At 65.4% G+C, this 22905-nt stretch overlaps 3 protein-coding genes across 3 annotated transcripts; 1 reads left to right on the plus strand and 2 right to left on the minus strand.

Moving 5' to 3' along the window:
* Nucleotides 1-1692: 1692 nt before the first annotated feature.
* On the minus strand, nt 1693-9119 carry NLRP6 (NLR family pyrin domain containing 6; the record flags this gene model as incomplete). Its single annotated transcript, XM_080618403.1, has 10 exons — nt 9112-9119; nt 8265-8608; nt 6243-7965; nt 5298-5471; nt 5032-5205; nt 4521-4691; nt 4001-4171; nt 2821-2991; nt 2105-2275; nt 1693-1765 (listed from the first exon to the last, which is right to left on the minus strand). The coding sequence occupies exons 2-10, from the start codon at nt 8587-8589 to the stop codon at nt 1693-1695; spliced, it is 3153 nt and encodes a 1050-aa protein (XP_080474529.1). The 5' UTR covers nt 8590-8608; nt 9112-9119.
* Nucleotides 9120-14211: 5092 nt separating this feature from the next.
* Nucleotides 14212-15145, plus strand: LRRC55 (leucine rich repeat containing 55; the record flags this gene model as incomplete). Its single annotated transcript, XM_080619179.1, has 2 exons — nt 14212-14827; nt 14910-15145. 2 exons carry the CDS (start codon nt 14212-14214, stop codon nt 15143-15145), a joined length of 852 nt encoding a protein of 283 aa, XP_080475305.1.
* Nucleotides 15146-20363: 5218 nt separating this feature from the next.
* APLNR (apelin receptor) lies at nt 20364-21464 on the minus strand (the record flags this gene model as incomplete). The annotated part of the gene is made up of 1 exon (XM_080619465.1): nt 20364-21464. One exon carries the CDS (start codon nt 21462-21464, stop codon nt 20364-20366), a length of 1101 nt encoding a protein of 366 aa, XP_080475591.1.
* Nucleotides 21465-22905: the final 1441 nt, after the last annotated feature.

The following is a 22905-nucleotide window of genomic DNA, read 5'->3' on the forward strand; positions in this document are numbered from 1 at the left end:
GGGCTTCCTGCCCATGCTCAGGCGGCTGGTTGGGATGTGGTGTTGGGCGCTGCTCTTCCGTCTGCTCTCTCTTGGGTCCCCTCAAGCCCTTTGGGGTTCTTGCAGCATCCTTGGGGTGCTCCCGGGTCCCTCCAGGATTTCAGGGTCTCTCAGCTCCTGCAGCCGCTCTCTGTTGCCCAAGGGGCACATCCCAGGGCAGACCATACCTGACACGAGCTCTCGCTGGGTGAGCCTGAGCCTGTCGGGTGTCACCTCGGTGCCTTCCCCTCTGCTGCTCCCCAGGGCCTGGCTTGGCCGCACCGCAGCTTCCTCCCGTGCCAGATGTTGCAGCGCTGGTTTCAGCCTCCACAGCAACACCCGCGCTTGGTCCTTTCTGGCTCCACTGGGGTTCCGGGCCCCTGCCCTGCCTGGGTTCTGCTGGGTGCGCTGGCATCCTCCAGTCAGCTCTTTGTGGCTCCCCTGGGCTCTCTGGGGTTTACTGGGGCTCTTTGAGGCTCCCCTGGATGTTTGCCCTGGTTCCTCTGAGCTGTTCTGGCCCCTCTCACCAGTGCCTTTCTCCGATGCCTCCAGGGGTTTGTGGCATCTCCAAGCTTCCTGAACCCCCGCAGCCGGTCTGGGATGCGCTGCCTGTTCCCAGGCTCTGACTGCTCCCTACCAGCAGCTTCTGTTCCTTTGATGATCCTCACATCACCCCATCAGGCACCTGAGGAGCAGCGATTCCTGGGGTCAGGCCCAGGATGGGAGCCAGGGTTGGGCTCTCCTCAGACCAGGGTCACTGCAGCCAGGAGCAGGGATGCGGGTCCCATCGCGCCTGTGGGTGAACGTGTTTTGCTCCAGCCCCGTGCCAGCACCACCCATCAGACCGTGGCCAGTGTCTGATGCTCTGATCATGAACCTGAAGCTCCCAGGAGGGCTCCTGCTGCAACCACAGCACTTCCAGTCGGGACAGGGACCAGGAAACGCCATGGAGCAGCTCCGGAGGATGTGGGATTGGCTGTGCCGAGAAGCTGGAGTTGGTTGGGATGAGAAGCTGTCAGAGCCCTGCCTGGATGTGCGAGGACCTGAGGTCTGGTCCATGGGCTCCAAGCCAGTGCTCAGCTCTGCTCAGCTGTGTTCCGGTGCTTCTGGCAATGGGAGAGGAGCAGCCCATGGAGCTGCGCAGCATTCCTGGGCACAGCTGCTGATGGGAACTACCGCGGTGTGGAGAGGCTTCTGGGAGGAGCTTTATTTCACAAGGCTACAACACGAGTGCTCTTCACAGTAAATCCATGGCCAGAAGCAGAGGGAGACCTTCCTGGGGACCACACAGACCCCGTCGATACAGGAACCACAGTGAATATCCACAGTGAATAGGAATCTCTGCAGCCCCGGTGCGTCTGGGCACTGCCAACACCAGGGATCAAACAGGAACAGTTCAGACCCACCCAGTGCCTCATCTCCATTCCCTTCAGCCTCAGCTCTGGTCCTTTCCACCCTCCCAGGACCTTGGGGCAGGTCCTGTTGGACCCGTAACGCACAGACAGGTCTCAGCTCTGGGGGGCTCCTTCCTGCGCTCCTCCGGGGGATCAGCAGAGCCCATTGGAAGGTTTTCAGCACCGAAAGGACGCCTCACACAGGAAACCTCCCCGGCGCCTCATCCCTGACACTCGTGCAGGCTCGGTCCCTGAGCCCCTTGCGCCGCCGGTCCAGCCCTCACACGAGTTTGATTTGTTCAAGTGTTGCCGCCTCCCGCAGGGTCTCTTCATCCAGCCCAGAGCTCGGCAGCCTTTGGGGAGGAGGAGGAAGAGGTCAAACCCCCTGAGCTGACCGCGGACCATGGTGCTGCAGCCAGAGAGGGCAGAGGGGGCCAGTGGGGGTGTCCTGGTGTCATGGGGACCCTGCCCCTGTGGCCTTCCTGCCGCTATACAACCTATTGCTCTCTACAGCTGCCTGACAGGAGGATGCAGTGAGGGCGGTCAGGGTCTGCTCCCAAGGGACAAGGGATAGGATAAGAGGAAACAGCCCCAAGCTGCACCAGGGGAGGTTTAGATGGAGACTGGGACCCCTTGTCCCTTACCACAGCTCCTGCAGGGACCCAGGTGATGCCAGGACCCTTGTCCCTTACCACAGCCCCTGCAGGGACCGGGGGTGCTGCCCCAGCGCCCCGCACAGCGCCCGCACGCTCCCTTTGTCCAGGCTGTTCTCGCTCAGGTCCAGGGTCTCCAGGGCGCATCCAGCACGGAGCACGGAGCACACATCCTCGCAGCAGGCTCCCGAGAGGCCGCACTGCCACAGGCTGTGAGGACAGGGAAGGGACGTTGTGGGGACACCCCATGCACAGCCAGGAACCCAGCCTGGCCTCTGCGTGCCTGGAAACAGCTTCCAGGGAGGACTTGCTCCAGAGCCTTGCTCCAGGCTTCCTGTGAGGTCCTGGTGCTGGATAAAACCTCCCAGGATGGGGAGCACCCCTTCGAATGGGCATGGGAAGGACCAGGCTTCCTCTTGACCGGGTTACCCCAGTTACTTCTTGCAACCCAGAATAGTATTTGGTCTTTGTGGGGCAAAACAGGGTTGGGGTGATCCTTATGGAGCAACGTCTGTGCACATGCACCTGGAACGTGCCGGGAGTGGAATGATTGCAGCTGGGGCAGGGAGCGAGCTGCTGCTCCGCCTGGGAGAGCTTTAAATGCCACTTTAAGTGACCTCACCTGGGCGCTCATGAATCATTCAACCCACTGTAAACAAATCATTTCCCGTTTCAAGCTGCAGGCACCTGGCCCGTGCGGCTCCTGCGGCCCCGCGGCACCCAAGGGAGGCTCAGCCCCGCATTGTGTCACCCACCTGAGGGTGCGCAGCCGGCAGCGGGGGTCCCGCAGCCCCCGGCTCAGCCTCCTCACGCCGCTGTCCCCCACAGCGTTGCCCCCCAGGTGCAGCTCGGCCAGGCTGGGGGTGTCAGGGAGCACCGCGGCGAGGGTCTCACAGCTCAGCTCCGTCAGCCCGCACTGCCACAGCCTGCGGGGGAGCAGGGAGCGGGGCCTGGTCGCGGGGCTCTCCGGTCCTCCAGGGCCCCAGCGTCTCCCCCCCAGCAGAGGCACGTCTGTCACCAGGGGCACTGCAGCCCCTGCCTCGGCTCAGCATCACCAGGGAGCTCTTCCAACCGCTGCTGGACAGACCCAGCCCACCTCCCTCCGCCATCGCTGCAAAGCAAAGGTGCCCCCGAAGGACCAGGGGGGTTCAGTCTGGAGAAGAGAAGGCTCAGGGGGGACCTGATGGCTCCCTTCAAGTGCCTGACAGGAGGATGGAGCCAGGAGGGGCTGGGCTCTGCTCCCAAGGAACAAGGGATGGGACAAGAGGAACCGGCCTCAAGCTGCACCAGGGCAGGTTTGGATGGAGCTGAGGACCAATTCCTGCCCCAGAGGGTGCTCAGGCATTGGAACAGGCTGCCCAGGGCAGGGCTGCAGGCACCGGCCCTGCAAGTGCTCACACACCATGGAGACGAGGCCTCAGTGCCATGGGTTAAGGGTGGCCTTGGCAGCGCTGGGAATGGTTGGATTGGATGGACTTGAAGCTCTTTTCCAGCCTGGTTGATTCCATGGTTCTGTGGTTTCTCACCCTGTTACCTGCCCTGTTCTGTGTCTCCACCAGCCCAGCCCCAACCCTTCTCACTGCGGCTCCACGCAGCTGGGGGATGTTGCCCTGGGAGATGTGACTGATGCTGTTTCCTCACTCCTGTCCTGCAGCCCCTCTGCAGCCGTGTCCTGCCTGGCTTCCTGCTCCCGGCACTGCTGGGCTGACTGGGACAGGGCTCGCTGGTAGCGCCAGGGGAAAAGCAGGTGAAGAGCTTGTTTAGAAGCAGATGGAGAAGCCAGTTCTGGCTCAACAGCAGTGGCCGTGGTGGAGCCCTGTGGGACTGGGGGGGTCACCAGCGCCATGCCACTGGCCCCGGAGCACCGAGGTCCCTGTTCCTGCCACACAGCAGCTCCCGGAGCCCCCCGGCTCAGCCCCGCATTGTGTCACCCACCTGAGGGTGCGCAGCCGGCAGCGGGGGTCCCGCAGCCCCCGGCTCAGCCTCCTCACGCCGCTGTCCCCCACAGCGTTGCCCCCCAGGTGCAGCTCGGCCAGGCTGGGGGTGTCAGGGAGCACCGCGGCGAGGGTCTCACAGCTCAGCTCCGTCAGCCCGCACTGCCACAGCCTGCGGGGGAGCAGGGAGCGGGGCCTGAGCCGGGACACACCGAGCCTCAGCCACCGGCTGCTTCCTGCCCCATCCCTGGCAGTGTTCAAGGCCAGGTTGGACACAGGGGCTTGGAGCAAGCTGCTCCAGTGGAAGGGGTCCCTGCCCGTGGCAGGGGTTGGAGCTGGAGGAGCTTTAAGGTCCCTTCCAACCCAAACCAGGCTGCGTTTCTACGACTCAGTGACCCTGAGCCTCGGGCTGTGCCCTGCCTGGTTTAGCACATCCCCAGGCAGCGACGTGGCCACATCCTGCGCACCCGCTCCTGTCCCACCCGGGAGCCCCACTGGATCAGAGTGGGACCGGTCCGTACTCGAGCTTCCAAAGGCCGCGGCCGGATCCGTCCAGCACCGCGCACAGCTCCCGCACGCCATCGTCCCCCACCGCGTTGTCGCTGAGGTCCAGCAGCGCCAGCCCAGGCACGGCCGCCAGCACCGACGCCACGGCCCTGCAGCCCGCGGCCGTGAGGCTGCAGCCGCCCAGCCTGCAGGGGAACAGAGTGAGGTGGCCCGTGCCGGTGTCCCCCGCCTGCACCCAGCTTGGAGGTGGCTCCTGCAGCAGCGCTGGGGACTCCGTGTTAATGGCTTTAACCTGCCAGGGTCCCCACTGCAGTGCCAGTGCTCCCCACACAGCATCTCCCATTGCAGTGCCAGCAGTGTCTCTCATGCAGTGTCCGTGTACCCCCAGTACCCCTTCCTGGTGTCCCTCACACAGTGCCAATGTCCGTGTCTCTCCCCGGTGTCAGTGTCCCCCTCCCTCCCCGCTGTCCCTTCCCGATGCCCTCCCCGGTGTCAGTGTCCCCCTCCCTCTCCGCCGCCCTTCACCGCAGCTCCCGCAGGGGGCCGGCTCCGCGCCGCAGCCCCTCGCACAGCAGCCTCACGCCTTCGTCCCCCAGGGCCTTGTTCCCAGCCAGGCCCAGCTCGGTCAGGGCAGGGCTGGTGCCGACGACGGAGCCCAGAGCCGCGCCGCAGGCGCTGCTGAGCTCACACCGGTCCAGCCTGCAGAGGGGTGCAGAGGGGCCGCGGCCGCCGCTGGTGATGGCCTCACACCGGGCGGGTCTCCACGGACAGCCCCTGGGGGCCGGTCCCACCGCACAGGACGTGGTCCCTCCGGTGCCGCCGCCGGTGCCCCGCGGGGGCTCTGCGCCACGGCCCCTCCACCAGCAGCCGCGTACCTCAGAGTCTTCAGCTTACAGCCTGATGCCTCCAGGGCTTGACAGAGCATGTGGATGGGTGACAGCGTCCCCTCCTCCTCCTGGGCTTCCCTGCGAAGAGATGCTTCCTATTGCATGGGTGGAGAGGGCCCTTGGCCAAGGGCCTGTAGGGACAGGATGAAGAGAAACAGCTTTAAACGAACAGAGGGGTTGAGTCACTGGCAGAGGTTGCCCAGAGGAGCTGTGGCTGCCCCAAAAGGAAAAATCCCTGAGCTGGACCGGCTCTCTCTGAGCAGAATGAGGAAGTTGTGCCCAAACTCCTCGTCTTTGCCCACTTTTCTCCCCGTACAAGCACAAAGGACAGCCGGGGCTTCTCTCTGGGGTTCCTGGTGAGAGCACAGGGCAGGGGCTGCTGGTTTCACAGCCGTGAGCCTGCCTGAGGAGGAGGAGGAGGGTCCCTGGCCCCAGCCAGCGCAGCGGCACACTGTCCCAGCACAGGCTGTCCCTTCTAAGCCAGACCAGTCTGGGATCCTGGGATTCTGTTCATATCCCAGTCTATTCCTGTTCCCATCCTATTGCTGTTCCTATCCTATTCCTATTTCTGTCTTATTGCTTTCCTATTCCTATTCTTATCCTACCCCTACCCCTAACCCTACCCATATCGTATGATATCATATCTTATCGTATCCTAGCCTAGCCTATTGTATCCTATCCTACCCTACCCTACCCTATCGTATCCTATCTTATCCTCTGTTTCTCCTTCTCTCCTTCTCCCAGCACTGCTCCCTGCCCACTGGCTGTGACTCGAGGTCAGGGCTCTGCCCATGCAGATATCACCAAGCCCCAGGGTTTGGGGGGCTCGGCAGCCGGGACCCCACGCACCGATGCGGCTTCTTGCACGGCTGCGGCGCTGCGGTGTCCTCGGGCTCATCCCACAGGAAGCAGCAGTGCACCAGCTCCAGCACCTGCAGCCCAGGGAACCTCCTCAGGCTGAAGGCAAGGACGACCTGGTCGAAGCGGTTGAGGTTGAGCCCATGCAGGCGCAGCCCCGTGAAGGGGCACAGGGCGGCTGCCACCAGCTGCTCGTCCTGCAGCTCGTAGAGGCAGTGGCAGAGCTCCAGGTCGCGGACCAGCCCCGTCTCCTCCAGCAGAAGAGCCAGGGCTGTTTTCTGGCTGTCCTGAAGCCACTCCAGCAGATCCTGCAGAATCCTGGCAGAGATTTTACAGCCTGTCTCCTGCTCCAGCTCCCTCCTGCGATCCTCGTTTAAGAGTCCAAAGAGGAACCGCACGGTCAGGATGAAGTAGTTCCTGGAGCTGCCGTAGCTCTCCAGCAGCTCCTTCACGTCCCTGCTGGGACCCATGGGGGGCTCCTGTGCCTCCCCTTCATCCTCCAGCAGGTAGAAGAGCGCCGCGAAGAACTCCTGGAAGCTGAGGTGGATGAAGCTGTAGGAGCTGACGCAGGAGATGTCCTTCTGGAAGAGGTGCTCGTTGAGGAGGAGCGGGAGGGCTTCCTGTCGGCCCAGTGCCAGCCCCTGCACCTCCTTCTCCTCGAAGAGGACCCTCTGCCCGCGGACACCACCGGCCGCCAGGCAGCAGAGCCTCCGGAGCACGGCGGGCACATCCTGCCGCTGCCGCCCGCGCAGGGAGCGCAGCAGCGCCGAGAGGTAGAGCACATAGATCCCGGTCGTGGTGCGGGGGCCGTGGGCCAGGCCCCCGGCACGGCCGAGCTGCTGCCTCAGCACGGTGCACACGATCCAGCAGACGACGGGTACCAGGCACATGGTGAAGAGCAGCTCGTGGCCCCGCACGAAGCGGAAGGCGGCCGCCGCCTGCTCCGCGCTCCCAAAGAACCGCTGGAAATAATCCCTCCGGTCCGCCTCTGAGAAGCCCAGGATCTCGGCGCAGCGCTCGTGCTCCAGGAGCCGCCGCAGGCTCTGCAGCGCCGCCGGCCTGGTGGTGATGAGCAGGGAGCTGCGGTGCAGGAGCCTCCTGCGGAACAGGCTGGTGAGGACCACGTCCACCGGGCGCCGCTCGCCAGGCTCCGCACACAGCTCCGACCACGGCTGCTCCACCGAGAAGCGGAGCTCGTCGAAGCCGTCGATGACGAACAGGAGCTTCTCTGGCTGCTGCAGCACCGCGTCCAGCGGCAGGGCGCTGTCGGGGCAGCACCGCGCCAGGAGGTCGGCCATGCTGGCCTCGCCGTCCAGGAGGTTCCCCTCGCGGCAGTGGATGTAGAACACGAAGTCAAACTCCTCGAACATCCGGTCGCACGCCCAGTCCAGCATGATCTTCCTGGCCGTCATGGTCTTCCCCATGCCCGCGGCGCCCAGCAGCACCACCTCCTTGGGGCTCCAGCCCTCATCGTCAGGCTTGAAGAGGTCAGCGACGGCAATGGAGGAGCCGGCGCGCTCCTTCATGAGGTCCGCGTGCCCGCGCCCCACAGCCGCGATCTCTCGCTCGCGCTGCTGCTCGTCGCGGTGCTCGGTGACCATCACCAGCCGCGCGTACCGGGCACTGAGGCTCGTGCTGTCGCCCACCCGTGCATTCGGGTCCTTCATGCGGCCGTAGGCCTGGCGCACAGCCCTCTTGTACCCACTGCGGTGATCTGGAAGGTGACCCCCCCTCGGGCAGCAGCAGAGCACGGGGCAGCAGCAGCAGAAGAGCCCCCGCGCTTTCCCCCACTGGCACCTACCTGATGGCGATGATCCCAGCAGAGGAGCGGGCCCCAGGGCTGGGGGAAAAGGGGCGTTAATGGGAAACATCCCTGAGCTCCAGCACCCGAAACCCCTCCACTTCCCCATGCCCGGCCACAGGGACCCCCGTCCGTAGCAGCCTCCTGGCCCCTGCAGGGCTCCTGCATACACAACCCCTGGAATGGGGCCGGGAGCTGCTCAGCATTCCCACCTCTCTCTCTGCTCTCCCGGAGCAGGGCAGCAGCGTTGCGGAGCTGGATGTGCTCCAGGACGGTTATCGCCACATCCAGGGCAGCCTCCGCGCCATAGAACTCCAGCATGAGGTTCTTGGTGTCTATCCAGTCGGCCTTCTCCAGCCGGCCCCAGGGAATGGGGCTGCAGCCGCGCAGCTCCGCGTGCGCCAGCGCATCCCGGAACCGCTTGAAATCCAGCTGGGAGAGGTCCTCCAGGGCACGGAGCAGCAGCTCCCCAGCCCTGCCCTGCCCCTGCCAGTGGCCGCTGCCCGGGGCACCGCTCCTGCTGCTGCCGGTGTGCATGGGCACAGCCCGGCCTCTGCTGCAGAGCCACTGTGAGACCCCTCCAGCCCCACAGACAGCCCCATCCTGTCGTGCTGCCTCTGCCCCGCTCTGCCCCCGCTGCCATCAGCTGCCTCCTCCCTGCTCTGCTGTCCAGGGCTGTAGGGCTACGTGGCTGTGGGCTGGCTGTAGGGCTGCAGGGCTGTAGGGCTGTGGGGCTGTGGGGCTGTGGGGCTGCCTGTAGGGCTGTGGGGCTGCAGGGCTGTAGGGCTATGGGGCTGGCTGTGGGGCTGGCTGCAGTTCCCCTGCCTGCTCCCCCACCCCAGACCATCCCCACCAGCACAAGCACAAGGTGCAGTGGGGCAGCTCCTTGCTGCAAAGCCTCGCTGGAGCCGTGTCCCACCAGCGGAGCAATTTCCCTACCACCAGAGCAGTGTCCCCACCACCAGAGCAGAGACCCCATCACTAGAACAGGGTCCCCATCACCAGAGCATTGTTCCCACCAGGAAAGCATTGTTCCCACCAGGAAAGCTGTGGACCTACCAGGAGATCAGTGTCCCACCAGCAGAGCAGTGTCCTCACCAGGAGAGCGCCATCCTCACTGTATCCCACCGGGAGAGCAGCATCCCTACCAGGAGATGGGTGTCCTCACCAGGAGAGCCGCATGAGGACGTGGGTGTCTCCAGCAGCAGAGCCCAGGGTGGCTGCTGGCCCTGCTCTACCCTGCGGGGCTGTGTGGGACACGCTGTGCAGGGCCACTGGGCCAGAGGGTCTATGGGGATGGAGCTCACCCCCAGCCCAGGAGCCACACACGCACTCTTGCTTCCTGAGTGAGCAACTCGCCTTTCAACACGTTGATTTCCTTCTTAGGTCAACGCTCTCAGAGCGCATCACATTCTGCACCTCTTTTAGTTTCCTCTTCTCAGCACCGGCTCCATCCTCCTCACGCTGCAGTGGAGGGTTCGCTGAAGGCATGGGGGGAACCTTGGCCCCTGGACACCGTGACTCAGCTGCTGGCCAAGTCCTTGATCCCCCTGGGACAAGCTGCTGAGCCCCAACAGCCAGGCCCTGGCCAGGGAGAGGGGGAGTGGTGGCTTCTCATCCCAGCACACAGCCCAGCATCAGCTCCGGGGTCCCTGCTCCAGGGTTGGGTCTGGGTACCGGCCCATGGCCAGCATGGCCGCACGGCGGCGGTGGCTCTGCCCTGCCCAGGCAGTGGGTCCTGCAGTGGGACGGGGCACGCAGGGGCTTCCTGGTCAAGCAGAAACGTTCAGAACCTCAGGATGCCCCACAGGCACCAGACCCAAACCTGGAGGAGCCTCCAGAAGGCAAAGCGTGGATGAGGGCAGGCTGTGTTCTGTGGTCTCACCACACCAACCATTGCACAACCCTGGGGGTGCAGGGGAGGAGGCAGCAGGCACGGTGCAGCCCGAGCGCGGCACCGGCAGCAGCAGAACCCATCTCTGAGCATCTCTGATGCTGCACAGATGTCCCCAGAGCAGCTCTGCAGGAGGTGACACCGAGTGGGGTGTGAAGAGAAACCAAATGCACAGCTCAGCCCCACAGCAGGCAACGGAGCGTGCACAGAAACCCAGTGTCCCAGAGGAGGCTGCAGCACCCCCACTGCAGCACCCCCACTGCAGCACCCTCAGTGCAGCACCCCCACTGCAGCACCCCCACTGCAGCACCCTCACTGCAGCACCCCCACTGCAGCACCCCCACTGCAGCACCCTCACTGCAGCACCCTCACTGCAGCACCAGTGAAACCTGCTCAGCCAGGGTGAAACACTTCAAGGCTCACCCTCAATGTGGACACCCCACGCTCCAGAAACCACTTTGGGGTTGGGATTTCTGCACCAGCTCCTGATGACAAAGTGCCTCAGGCAAAGGAGAAACGTGTCCTGGATGGAGAGACCCAAACCAAAGTCAAACCCAGCCCTGTGGCTCTGCTCCCATTCCCCTTAGCTTCCCCCAGCTTACAGCAATGGCATTCAGACTGGGATGAATTACTGCGAACTCATTTGTGGTGGTGGAGCGACCAGTTAAGGACTGGTGTGATGTGCTGGGAGTGATGCTGGGAACACTGAGCTCCACACTGACTTTATTGCTTAAATATTGGTGATGCAGAAGCTGGGCACATCGTGGCTGCAGTGAGGTTTTGTGGGGTGGACAGGCTCTCACTTGGCAAGGGACAGTGATGCTCCAGTGGTGCTCCAATGGTTGGACTTAATGATCCTAAAGATCTTTTCTTTTGATTCTAGGATTCAGTGCTGGTGCTCTGATGATGCTGCAATGGTGCCCCAAAGGTGCTCCGATGATGCTCTGACAGTGTTCTGCCAGGTCCTTGGCACAGCCGCAGGCCGTGGCTCTCACCGGGTGCCCTCTGTCTGAACTTCCTGCCCCACGGAACCGCAGGGCTGTGAGGGGCAGGAAGTTCAGATGGATGCTGCTCCCACTGGCACTGCAATGGGGCCTCACCTGAAACAAACCACATCATCCCCGGTGCAGCCTAGTGCCACACGGTACCGGCCAGCCCCAGTGCCCCAGGATGCGCCGGAGGGTGCTGGAACCCACAGCGGGGCCAGGAGAGCAGCCGTGCTGTGCCCAAGCCCTCCCCGTTGCTCCCCAGCACAGGAAGACACGTGGATGGGTGCTGGTGGTAGAGGCACACGCAGTAAACAGGTTTGAGGCTGCCCTAGGTGCCACCACAGCAGATGCACCAGGCCAGGGCTGTGAGAGCTGTGCTGGGGACCAGAAGGATGCTGCCAGAGCCACATCTCCTGTCACCATCTCAGGCTGCAGCCCAGCACTGCGCTGCTGTTGGCAAGCCAGTGGGGAGCTCCTGTTTGTGACCAACTGCTCTGAACACCGTCAAAAGAAGAGATGTCACCATTCCTAGAGCCTCAGAATCCCAGTGGGTTGTGGTGGAACGGACCTTAAAGCTCCTCCAGCTCCAATCCCTGACACAGGCAGGGACCCCTTCCACTGGAGCAGCTTGCTCCAAGCCCCTGTGTCCAACCTGGTCTTGAACACTGCCAGGGATGGGGCAGCCACAGCTTCTCTGGGCACCCTGGGCCAGCGCCTCAGCACCCTCACAGGGAAGAGCTTCTGCCTAAGAGCTCATCTCAGTCTCCCCTCGGGCAGGTTCAAGCCATTCCCCTTGGCCTGTCCCTACAGGCCCTTGTCCAAAGCCCCTCTCCAGGTTTCTTGTCAGCCCCCTAGGCCTTCCTCATCTTTCTTCCTCCTCTCCAAAGCTTGAATGCACATGGATTAGATGAACTGGGCTATCAGATGCTGCCTGCCCTGAGAGAGATAAAGCCCTGAATGTAAGGCAGATTTATCAAGCCAGGCTCCTCAGAGCAATTCCAGGCTCCTGGGTCTGGGCTGAACCCGGCTGGTGGCTGCTGACACCCCCCCAGAGAAGGGACAGGGAAGAAGAGTTGAAAAGGGGCGGCTGGAATCAGGCTTGGAGGATCATACAAAAACCCGGCTCTCTCCCGCTTGTGGGTCTCTCCTGGGAATGCTGTTTCGACGGGGCTGGGCTCTCACAGGGGCTCGTGGTGTCCTCATGGCTGTGTCTCCATGGCTGTGACCACAGGGGTGTTGGCAGGGGGCTGCTGCCGAGCTCTCCCCATCAGGGGCACGGGCTGGATCCTTTGCTGCCAACGAAGCCCGAAATCCTGGGGAAGTGGAAAAACACCGGGCAGCGGGAGGACACCTGCAGCCGGCTCGGTCTCATCCGCAGGGCTGTGTCTGCCCGAGATGGCTCCGGGGCTCTCCGGGTGCATTCAGCTCCCAGAGCTCCCGGCAGCGCCGGTGACACCGCGGCGAGGGGCGCCGTGTGGCACCGGGCAGAGGAGCCGTCCTGCGGGAGCAGGAGGCACCGGGATCCAGCCGGGAAAGGGAGCCACCCCATGAAAACAGCAGGAGGAAAGGAAAACGAGGAACCCCCACCGCAGATGCAGGGGTTGAAGGTGCCTCCTTCCCAACAGTGCCACAGCCATGGTGTGGCAACGTTTCCAGAGCAAAACGCAGGCATCCTTGTGATTGAAAAGGGCTGTTTCACGGCCAAAGCCGGCTGCGGGGGCAGGGCAGCAGCTGAATCCCATTTCTCCCCATCTAAAAGGAGAAGGGAAACGGGTTTTTTCGGCTCGAGCAGAGCAAAACAATCAGTGTCAACCTGAGGCATTTTCCAGGTCTGTGACCAGGGAAAACAGAGCCCAAAGCACGTTCCAGCTCCAGCGGCTGATGGGGTTTGTGTGCAGGGCTAGGTCGGCTTTCAGTGGGAATGCACGTCCCTGCCGCAGCCGCTACGGCTGCACCGCGGCAGCGGCTCCCTGCGGGGTGGCAGCACCATTAACGGTGCTCCCGGGGCGAACCCGGTGCCTTGTTTTCCCCCTCTGCCGAGACGTCATTTGTTTCTGTTTCCAGAGCCCGGGAAACCCGGATTCACCCCATCCCACGGGGACGTTCCCCAGGGCCGGGGGAGGCGGGGAGGGCTCGGGACCCCTCGTTCTGCTCCATCCGGCCATACGGGTGCAGGTCCCCCCCCGGCCTGGCCAGGGCGTCCCTTGGGGTGGGGATGTTGCTCCCCACCGCCGCCGCCGCCGCCGTCTCCATGTCTCCATCGCTCCGGCGGCTCCGCATCCCGCTCTCCTGTTGCTCAGAGATGTGGAGGCAGTTGCTAAGAGACACCGAAACGTCAGTATCTGGCCCTCAAGGAAAAAAAAAAGAGGAAAAAAAAAAAGAGAGAGAGACAAGGGAGGACGAGGAGGAGGAGGGGAGGAAGGAGGTGGGGAAAGACCCTGCTCCCATTGCCAGGCTCGGCAGCAGCCTTGGCCGCGGCTGCAGGAGCCGCTCGCCCAACTTGGCAGCCTCTGGGGTAAGGGCGGCCGCCCGGGGACCCCCCCCGGCCACCCATCAGCGCCCAGGCCTCAGGGAGCCGAGCCCTGCTCATCCCCTGGTGTGAGTACCCGGGGCTGGAGCGGGGGCCGGGGAGGCAGGGGGTGGCCGGGGCGGTGGTGACCATCCTGCCCCCGTGAGATGGGGCCGTGGGGCGGGGATGGGGCTGGGGGGGGACACGGGCGAGGAAGGATGGAGCAAAGATGGCCATGGGGAGGGGGGCCGGAGCAGGCCGGGATGGGGACCCCGGGAGAGTGCCGTGGAGGGGGGTCCCCACCGGGGAGAGGGGGGTCCTGGGCACCGGGGACCCCGGCTCTGGCCACTGCAGTGTGGAGCTGAGCAAGGTCAGCGGGGCTGGGGCTCTGCTTCGGCTGAAACCCCCACGGGGGGGCTGGAGGAGCGGGTGGCCCCGGCATGGGGGGCACGGGGAGGCTGCAGGTGCCCCGCAGGGCTGCAGGGGCCGCGGCCCTCGGCTTCCTCCGGCCCCTCTTCCTCGCAGGCAGCGTCACCGGCAGGACAAGGCCCGCCCCGGCCCCCGGGGCCCGCAGCCCGCCGTGCCCCCCGGATGCGGCCGGCATGGCCGGAGCATCGCTGTGAGCGCCCGACGCCCGGCCCTGCTCCCCGCGGCCGGCGGCTCTCGGCGTGAGCGGCCCTCCCCCGGTGCCGGGATGGCTCCCGCCGCCCCGTGAGGGCCCGGGCCTCGCCGGCGCCCGCCGGGCTGTGTCTCGCCGCCGCCCCGCCATGCTGCTGGGCCCCTGGCTGGTGGCGGCGGCGGCGGCGGCGGTGGCGGCGGGCGCCGGGGCGGGCTGCCCGGTGCTGTGCACGTGCCGCGGGCAGGCGGTGGACTGCAGCGGGCAGCGCCTCTTCTCGGTGCCGCCGGAGCTGCCGCTGGACACCGGGAACCTGAGCCTGGCGCACAACCGCATCGCCAGCATCCCCCCGGGGTACCTGTCCTGCTACGGGCAGCTGCGCGCCCTCGACCTGCGCAACAACTCCTTGGCGGCGCTGCCGGCCGGGCTCTTCCTGGGCGCCCGGCGCCTGGCGCACCTCGACCTCAGCTACAACAACTTCAGCCTGGTGCCGGCGGACATGTTCCTGGAGGCCAGCGGGCTCCTGCGCCTCGACCTCAGCCACAACCCGGGGCTGCGGCGCGTCCACCCCGACGCCTTCCGCGGGCTGGCGCAGCTGCGGGAGCTGGACCTCAGCTTCGGGGCGCTGCCGGCGCTCAGCCTGGAGGCGCTGGAGGGGCTGCCGGGGCTGGTGGCTCTGCGCCTGGGGGGCAACCCCTGGGTGTGCGGCTGCGCCATGGAGCCCTTCCTCAAGTGGCTGCGGGGCCGCATCCAGCGCTGCGCTGCCGGTAGGTGCCCGCGCGTCCCCGCTCCTGCCCCATGCACCGGGGGGTAGCCGGGAGCGGTCCTGATGCCGTGTCCCCCCCTCAGAGTCGCAGCTGGCCGAGTGCCGGGCCCCCCCTGAGGTGGCGGGAGCCCCCCTCCTCTCGCTGACGGACGAGAGCTTCCAGGCCTGCCACCTCACTCTCACGCTGGATGATTATCTCTTCATCGCCTTTGTCGGCTTTGTCGTCTCCATCGCCTCGGTGGCCACCAACTTCCTGCTGGGCATCACCGCCAACTGCTGCCACCGCTGGAGCAAGGCCAGCGAGGACGAGGACGTTTAGGTACCGCCGACGTCCCCCGGACCCCGCCGGGACCCCGGACTGTGCCTTGTCCTTGTCCCCTCCTGCTGCCCCCTGCGCCGGGGTGGCCTCAAGACGCTGGCCTGGCGGTGGGGGTGGGGGGGAACAGGGGACACCTCCTCTTCCTTCTGCCCCAGTATGGGGAGGTTTTGTCCCTGTGGGCTCCCCCCAGGACTGACCCCCCCCGGCACCCTGAGCTTGGACTCTCCTGTCCCCGCTACCCAGGGCCGGTGAAGGCAGCGGCACAGGGTCCTTGGGGGTCCCATGGGAGCCTCCACACGGTGCCAGGCAGTGGGACCAGGGGCTGTGACTGGGGAGCAGCCCCCCTGCTTGGGAGAGAGACCCCAGAAGTGGTGTGTGCCTTGGGGGGACACCAGCCACCCTCCATGGGGGACATCCAAGGAAACCCCCGCTTCCAGCCCAAAAGCATCATCAGTGGAGCCCCCCCGAATCCTGCCTGTGCTCTCCAGCCTGGCCCCGGGACCTGGAGCCATCACCCAGCTCAGCACTGCCGATCCCGGGGGACGCCTGCGCCCTGTCGGTGGCACCAGGCCTTGCCGGGACAGCACCGGGGCCGCCGTGCCCGCGCCGTTCCAGGGGGGAGCATCCCCCGGGCCTTGCCTTTCTCTTCCAAAGTTTCGCGCAGGTTCGGTGCCAAACCGGGCCCTGGGCTCCGCGCGGGGGCTGCGGGAAGGGGACCGCAGTTCCCAGCACAGGAGGCCGGGAGGGGGCCGGGGGGGCTCAGCACCTCCCGCGGGGCTGCCCGTGAGTGGCTCTTCCTGCGCGGCGAGGGGATGGGACGTGGGTGCAGCTTCAAACCAAACCAACCCCCCCAAAGAAAGGAGGAAAGGGGGGACCCAGGCGAAGCGGTGCCACCCCCGGAACCCCGCTGGCAGCGGGGAGCAGGAGGCTGCGGTGCTGCCCCGGGGCAGACCCCTCACCAGGTCCTGTGCCCACCCGGGGGACACGGGGAGCTGTGATGGGCCACGCCGGGCTGCGGTGAAGCACCCATGGGGAGGCGGGACCCCGAGCCAGGTGCCGGAGGAGGGACACCCACCCCCCCTCCCCTCCCCGCGCTGGGCCCCGGCGCATTTTTCCTTTATTTCCTTGATTTCTCTCTTTTTGGCACCCCCAACACCCGCTGGAGCCCGCAGACACGGCCCGGCCCCGCCGGCAGCTCGGGGGGCAGCGGGGAGCACCCATCACAGCTCCCCGCGCCCACCCCACAGCCAGGCCCGCGGCTGCGCCCCAAGGACAGAGGGCGGGCGCTGCGCTGCGCCCTGAGCCGCTGCGGGGAGCGGGGACCCGCGGTGGGCGCCGGGTTCTGCCGGTGTCTGGGTACCGGCCCCACGAGTGTCCCCACGGCACGGCCACCTCCTGCCCAGCCCCGTCCTCCCGCTTCTGCCCTGCCCTCACCATCGCCCTGCTCCTCTTGTCCCCTTGTTCCTTTTTCTTTCTTTTTCTCTTACTGCTTTTCTATTTCTTTATCCTTTTCCTTTCGTTTTTCTTTTCCTTTCCTTTCCTTTCCTTTCCTTTCCTTTCCTTTCCTTTCCTTTCCTTTCCTTTCCTTTCCTTTCCTTCTTTCCTTCCCTTTCCCTTTCCCTTTCTTCTTTTTATTCTTTGCATTTTATTTTATTTTTTATTTATTTATTTTATTTCTTGTTTTCTCCTCCTCTTCCTCTTCCCTCCTCCCTTTCCCTCCTCTCCACGCTCCGGTGGGTGCGGGGGGAGGACGGGGGAGGCCGAACCCCCCCGGTCTTTGTACGAGCACATTTTATAACCGTGGACTTTTGTAACCGGCAGCACTTTTTCAGAGCCGAACCTCAACAATAAAGAGCATCAGCGCAGCCCGGCTCAGTGCCGGGACACGCGTGTGCGGCAGTGACACGCGTGTGCAGTGGTTACACCCGTGTGGGGGCCTCGGGGCCTCAGGGGCTCTGTCCCACAACCTGCAGAAGGCATCAGCCGTGTTTTCCCTTCCCGGCGCTTCCTGTTATTTCTCCGGCAGCATCCCCTGGTCCCAACGGGGCCCAGCTGCCGGCAGCCGGGTCACCCCCGTGTCACCTCCGTGTCACCTCCGTGTCCCCGGGGCCCTCCCGGCCGGTGCCGAGCGGGCTGGGGAACGCTGGAGCCGTGTGGTGTCCGGGCAGCCCCATGGAGAGGGACCGGCGCTGCCACTGGTGGCAGCCCCGCTCGAGGGGCTCATGGGGGGCAGGCAGCACCCGCTGCACTTTTGGGGGTGCCCAGTGACCCCCCAGCACCCCCAAACTGCTGCACGCAGCAGCACACTGCAGATGTCACCCCGCTGTCCTGATGGTCACCAACCCGGCCCTCCAGCTGTCCCTCCGTCCATATGGCCTCCCACCATCCATTCATCCATCCATCCATCCATCCGTCCGTCCATCCACCCTCCCTCCCACCCACATACTCCATCCCCACTTGCCATCCCAAACCTCAGCTCCCTCCCACATTTTCCCACCCCTTTTTCCCGTCCTCCCTCCACCCGCCCCAGCCCCAGAGGGTCCCCTAGGGCTGAGGGAGCACCGGAGCCCTGGGGTCCCGCTCTGCAGCTCATCCCTTCCGCCCATTGGCTGAAGGTGCTTGAACCTCTGGAGAAGAAGAGAAACCCCCAAACTTTGTCCCCCTTTTGACCCAATTTTATCTCTTCCCCTCCCCGTCTGTACCCTGAGCTCTCCCTCCCCGTCCCCGGCACCTCCCACAACAACCTGGAGCTTTTCCTTCCCCAAACACGGGCACAATCGGCCCCAAGGGCTGTTGGGGGCAAATCTGGGGGGTCGGGGTCACATCGGGGCAAACACCACCGCCCTCCCCCTGTTGTTTTCGCGGCCGTTCCTGACCGTGGGCTCCGGCACAAGCAAACCCGGTCCCGTTTCCCCGGCACGAAGCGGGGCCGGAGCCGCCGGTGCGGGGCGCGGGAAGGCTCCGCTCCGTTTGCTGGGGCGGGAGGTGTGAAGCACCGGAGCGGGGCTGGGCAGGAGCCGCTCCAAGGGGGGTGAAACCTCCCGCTTGGCCGTTTGGTGCCGGGGGGAGTTGGGTCCTGCCCCCGTCCCCATCCCCGTGCCCCCCCCTTCCCCCCCTCGCACACCGTCAGCTCCAGCCCAAGCTCCCTCCAAGGAGCAAGCTCCTCTTTTCCAGCCGGGAGCATCCCCCGGATGCAGGAGCAGAAGCATGAGCCCCGGTTTGGGGCTGGGGGTGCCCAGATTCCCCCCCGGCAGCGCACCCCCAGCTCCTCCGCATTCCCAGGGCTCCCCAAGGATGCTCCCCATCCCCATCCCCCCGGCCTTGCTCCTCGCCTGTGCCCTCTATCTCCGCTCCTCATCTGTCCTCGCCCGCTGCTGCAGGAAGACAACACCTTCCTTATCTCCTTCCGACGGGTGGTCCGGGCCCCGCCGCCCCTTCCCCCCCCGGCCCCGGCCTTGTGTTTATTCCAAAGTATCCCCGCATCCCCCCGGAGACTCCTCAGGGGAACGTTTCCCTCCTGGAAGGGAAAGGGAAATCTCCAAGAGGCGGATAGAAAGTCGCAGCTCCCGTCTCCGCTGGCGCGGAGCCCGCGGCCGTTTCCGTGCCCACCGGGGAGGAAACGGCCCTCAGCGGCCCCCCCCCCCCAAAACACAGGGGCCCATCAGCTCCCTGAGTGCTGCGATATGTGGGGTTAGAGTGGGATGGACGGGATGAGGGGTGGAAGGATGGGGAGCAGGGAAGGGAGGAGGGAGTTATGGAGGGAGGGAGGGATGGAAGGATAGAGGGAGGATGGAGGGAAAGAGGGAGGGATAAAGGCAGGGAGGGATAAAGGCAGAGAGGGAGGGATGGATGCCTGGATGGAGGAATGGAGGGAGGGAGATAGGGAGGGCTGGCTGGGTTGATGGATGGACACATGGGTGAGCACTATCAGGGGTCTCTCCAGTGTGCAAACGCACTTCTCCCTCCCTTCAAATTCCCCTTCGGGATGTGCCCCTGATGCACTGTTCCCCCAAATACCCCCCTTGGGAAAAAGCCCCCGTGGCGCCCCCCCCCCATTCACTTGGTCGAGCCAAAGGCCCCCTCTGTGGCTCTGGCCAGGCTGGCTCCATAGCGAGGTGGTGGCAAGGGGAAGGCTGAGGCAGCCCCCCCGACGGGAAGCTGCCCAAGGAGCCCAGTAATCATCCCGCATCCTTTCCAAGCGGGAACAAAGGCTGAGGGACAGGATAGTTCATCACGAGTAAATGAAGGATGTAAATAACAAATAGGGGCAAGATTTATTTAGAGCGAAGCCTCAGGAAGCCGCGGGGGCCGGGAGGGAAATGGGACAGGAGCCATTTGGTGGCTCATCAAAATCCCGGCTTGGGGGGGCCCTTGTCCTGCCCAACCCCCCTCCCCCCAAACCCGAGCAGTCCTGCATCCCATCCCTTGTCCCATCATCCCTCATCCCACCCCTTGTCCCATCTCCTCACCCCATCCCCGTGTTCTGGGTGTTTAATCCCATCAGGCGCAGGGTGAGTCACCCGGGGCTGGTGCTGGCCTCAGATAAGGAGCTGAAAATCCCCAAAATGGGATTCGGTGAGACAGGGCCTCCTGATGCAATCAGGGCTGGGGGGGGCTGGGACTCCCCACGGAGACACCTCGGGGGGTTAAAACCTCCAGGTCCCGGTGCCTGCGGTGCTGCGGAGCAGGGATGGGAACTGTCCCATTCCCCAGGTGAGCTGGGGAAGAGACCGGGAGAGCGTGACCCGGGGTTGAGCCCAAAGGGGGCCGAGGGGAGCCAGGGGGTACCCAGGAGGGGACACAGCAGCTGTGGAGTGTAGAGACCCCCCTGGTGCACACACACACGGGGACACCCCCTGGTGCACACACACCCGTACACACACCCACAACACCCCCCCCACACACAGAGAGACCCTACAACCCAGCCACCCCCCCCAGCGCTGCTCCCCCCGCCACCCGCAGCCCCACTCCCAAGGGATCCGTACAAACACCCTGCTCCTTTTTTAACCAAAATCCATTTATTTATCACAAAATCCCGAGCCCGGCGGGTGCTTGGGGGGGGAGCGCGCCGCTGCCTGAGCCCCCCGGGGGCTCTGCCCAGCCCCTGCCGCAGCTTTCCCTTCCCACAAGCAGGACCCCAGAGCAAGCCAGGCTCCGGGGCAGGAGGAGGCGGTGGGGTCCCCCCAAGGAGACCAGCTCGGGGGGCACCGGGGCGGGTTCAGGCGCGGAACAGCGTCTCCTGGGTGGCGGGATCCAGTTTGCCCCCCGGCGCCGGCGCCCCCTTGCCCCCTTGCCCCGAGGAGTAGCTGGCGGAGCGCTCGGTGCCGGGCCCGGGGGGGCGGCAGCACAGGAGCGCGGTGCAGGCACGGCGGAACCGGGGGTCGAAGAAGGCGTAGAGGAAGGGGTTGAGGCAGCTGTTGATGTAGGCGATGCCGGAGCAGTAGGGGTGCAGGTTGCTGAGGAAGGTGTGGAGGCCGCAGGACCACGGCAGCACGCCCAGGTCCATCAGCACGTACAGGGTCTTCACCAGGTGGAAGGGCAGCCAGCAGCCCCCGAAGGCGGCCACCAGCACCGTGATGATGGTGAGGAGGCGCTTGCGCTTGCGGGGCCCCTCGGCGCGCTCCCGGTGGAAGTGGCTGGCCACGGTGCGGGCGATGAAGAAGTAGCAGGTCAGCATGACGGCGAAGGGGGCCACGAACCCGAGCGCGGTGGAGGAGAGCCCCAGCCCCACCTCCCAGGCGCCCTCAGTGCCCGGCGCCGCCAGGCCCCCATAGTCCATGTAGCAGGTGATCCTGGTGTCCCCCCCGAGCGCAGCCGCGCGCCGCAGCACCAGGGCCGGCAGTGCCAGCAATGCCGCCAGCACCCACAGGGCCACAGTAGCCATGAGCCCGCTGACCCGGGAGCGCAGCTTGGCGGTGGCCAGCGGCCGCACAATGGCCAGGTAGCGGTCGAAGCTCAGCCCCGTCAGGCAGAAGACGCTGGCGTACATGTTGACAAACACCAGGTAGCTGCTGACCTTGCAGGCGGCCGTGCCGAAGGGCCAGTGGTAGCCCAGCCAGGCATAGGCAGCCCACAGCGGCAGCGTGGCCACAAAGGTGAGGTCAGCGGCAGCCAGGTTGGCGATGAAGGTGTCTGCCGAGCGCCGCCGGTCCTGCCCGCCTTTGAAGACGGTCCAGAGCACCAGCCCATTGCCCACCGTGCCCAGCAGGAACACCAGCAGGTAGATGGTGGGCAGCAGGGCCAGCGAGGGGCCCCACTCCTCGTAGTCGCATTCTGTGTCGTTGTCCCCATAGGCATAGGCCTCCGTCGCCTCCTCCATGCCGCTGGCCTGGGCTGGGTGGGCTCAGCTCATCCCGTGCTCACCGAGCTCCTCCGGCCCTCTGAGCCCGGCCCAGTGCATCCCCCCGCGTTACCTCCCCTTCCTCCTCCTCCTCCGCCCTCTGGGATGGGATGGGACGGGCGGGAGGGCGGATGGGGGGAGCCCCGTGGGAAACTTCACAGCTCCCCCTCCCGCTCCGGCTCCTTCCTGGGGCTGCTCCAGCTCACACCCAAGTGTCAAACACCGGCCCCGGGGGCAGAGAACGCGGCTCCGGGCGCCCCAACAGCACCCGAGGGGGGACCGGGAAGGGGCAGGAGCCCCGATGGGGTGGGGGGGACCCGGATCTGCCAAGGAAGCCCAAATGTGCACCTGGGGTGTCAGCTTCGGGGTGTCAGCTTTGGGCTATCGCACCCTGGGCTCCACGTCCCACGCTTGGGGGGGGAGGTTTGCAGCAGGGTGTTGTGCGGGAGGGGGTGTTTGCATTTGGTGTTTTGCATTTGGGACTCTCTGGCGTTTGGATGCTGCAGGGAGCGTTTGGTGTTTGTTTGGTGTCGGGCGTTTGGCACTCAGGGCCTCGTGTTTTGCCTCCAGGGGTCTGCGCTCTGCAAACGCTCCCGGCTCCGGGAGGGTCCCAAAGCGCCGCAATTCCCGCCCGAGGCGCTGGGAGCGGTCACCGAAACCGGGGGGGGGCGCCGGGACCCCCGTCTGCAGAGACCATTTGAAAGCACCGCCAGGCGCGGGACCGGAGGTCGGGAGGCCCCGGTGCTCCCGGGATGCGCTGCCCGGTGCCGGAGCCGAAGCAGCAGCAGCTGCAGCTGGGACGGCCCGAACGCACCCAGGCAGGAGCGGGTTGGGGCAGCAGGAGCGGGAGGGCCGCTCCCATCGCCCATGGAGCCGCCCTTGCCCCACCAGGGCTGAGCCCTCCCGGTTCCAGCTCCGGGGACAGTCCCGGGGCAGCCCCGGTGAGACGCGGCAGAAGGGGAAGTGTGAAAAGCCACGAGCGCCCCGGGGGGGGGGGGGGGGGAAGCCGGGGGGGGGCTGGGGCTGGAGCGAGGAGGCGCCGTTTGTTGTTGGAACGGGGACACGGGCAGGGACGCGGTTGTGGGAACGGCTGAAACCCGGGAGCGGAGCGCGAATCCCGGCTTCCCGGGAAGGGGGGGGGGTGGTGTTGGAATGGGGGGGGAGCTCAAAGGGGTCTCCGGGAATAGAAACCGAGGGGTGCGGGAGAGATTGGGGCTGGGGAATGCGGTTGCGCGACCTCGGAGGAACCAAACCAGAGCTGAAAGGGGACCCAGCTGCAGCAGCCGGGGAGAGCAAACCAGCGGTGATGGGGTGGAGATAACCGGAGATAACGAGCACCAGTGGCCGATAGCGAGCACCGAGGAGATAACGGGCACTGACATCTGCAGAGGACCGGGATGAGCTTGGCCAGGCCCCGTCA

Source organism: Psittacula echo (assembly GCF_963264785.1).
Source record: "Psittacula echo genome assembly, chromosome: 5".
NCBI lineage: Eukaryota > Metazoa > Chordata > Aves > Psittaciformes > Psittacidae > Psittacula > Psittacula echo.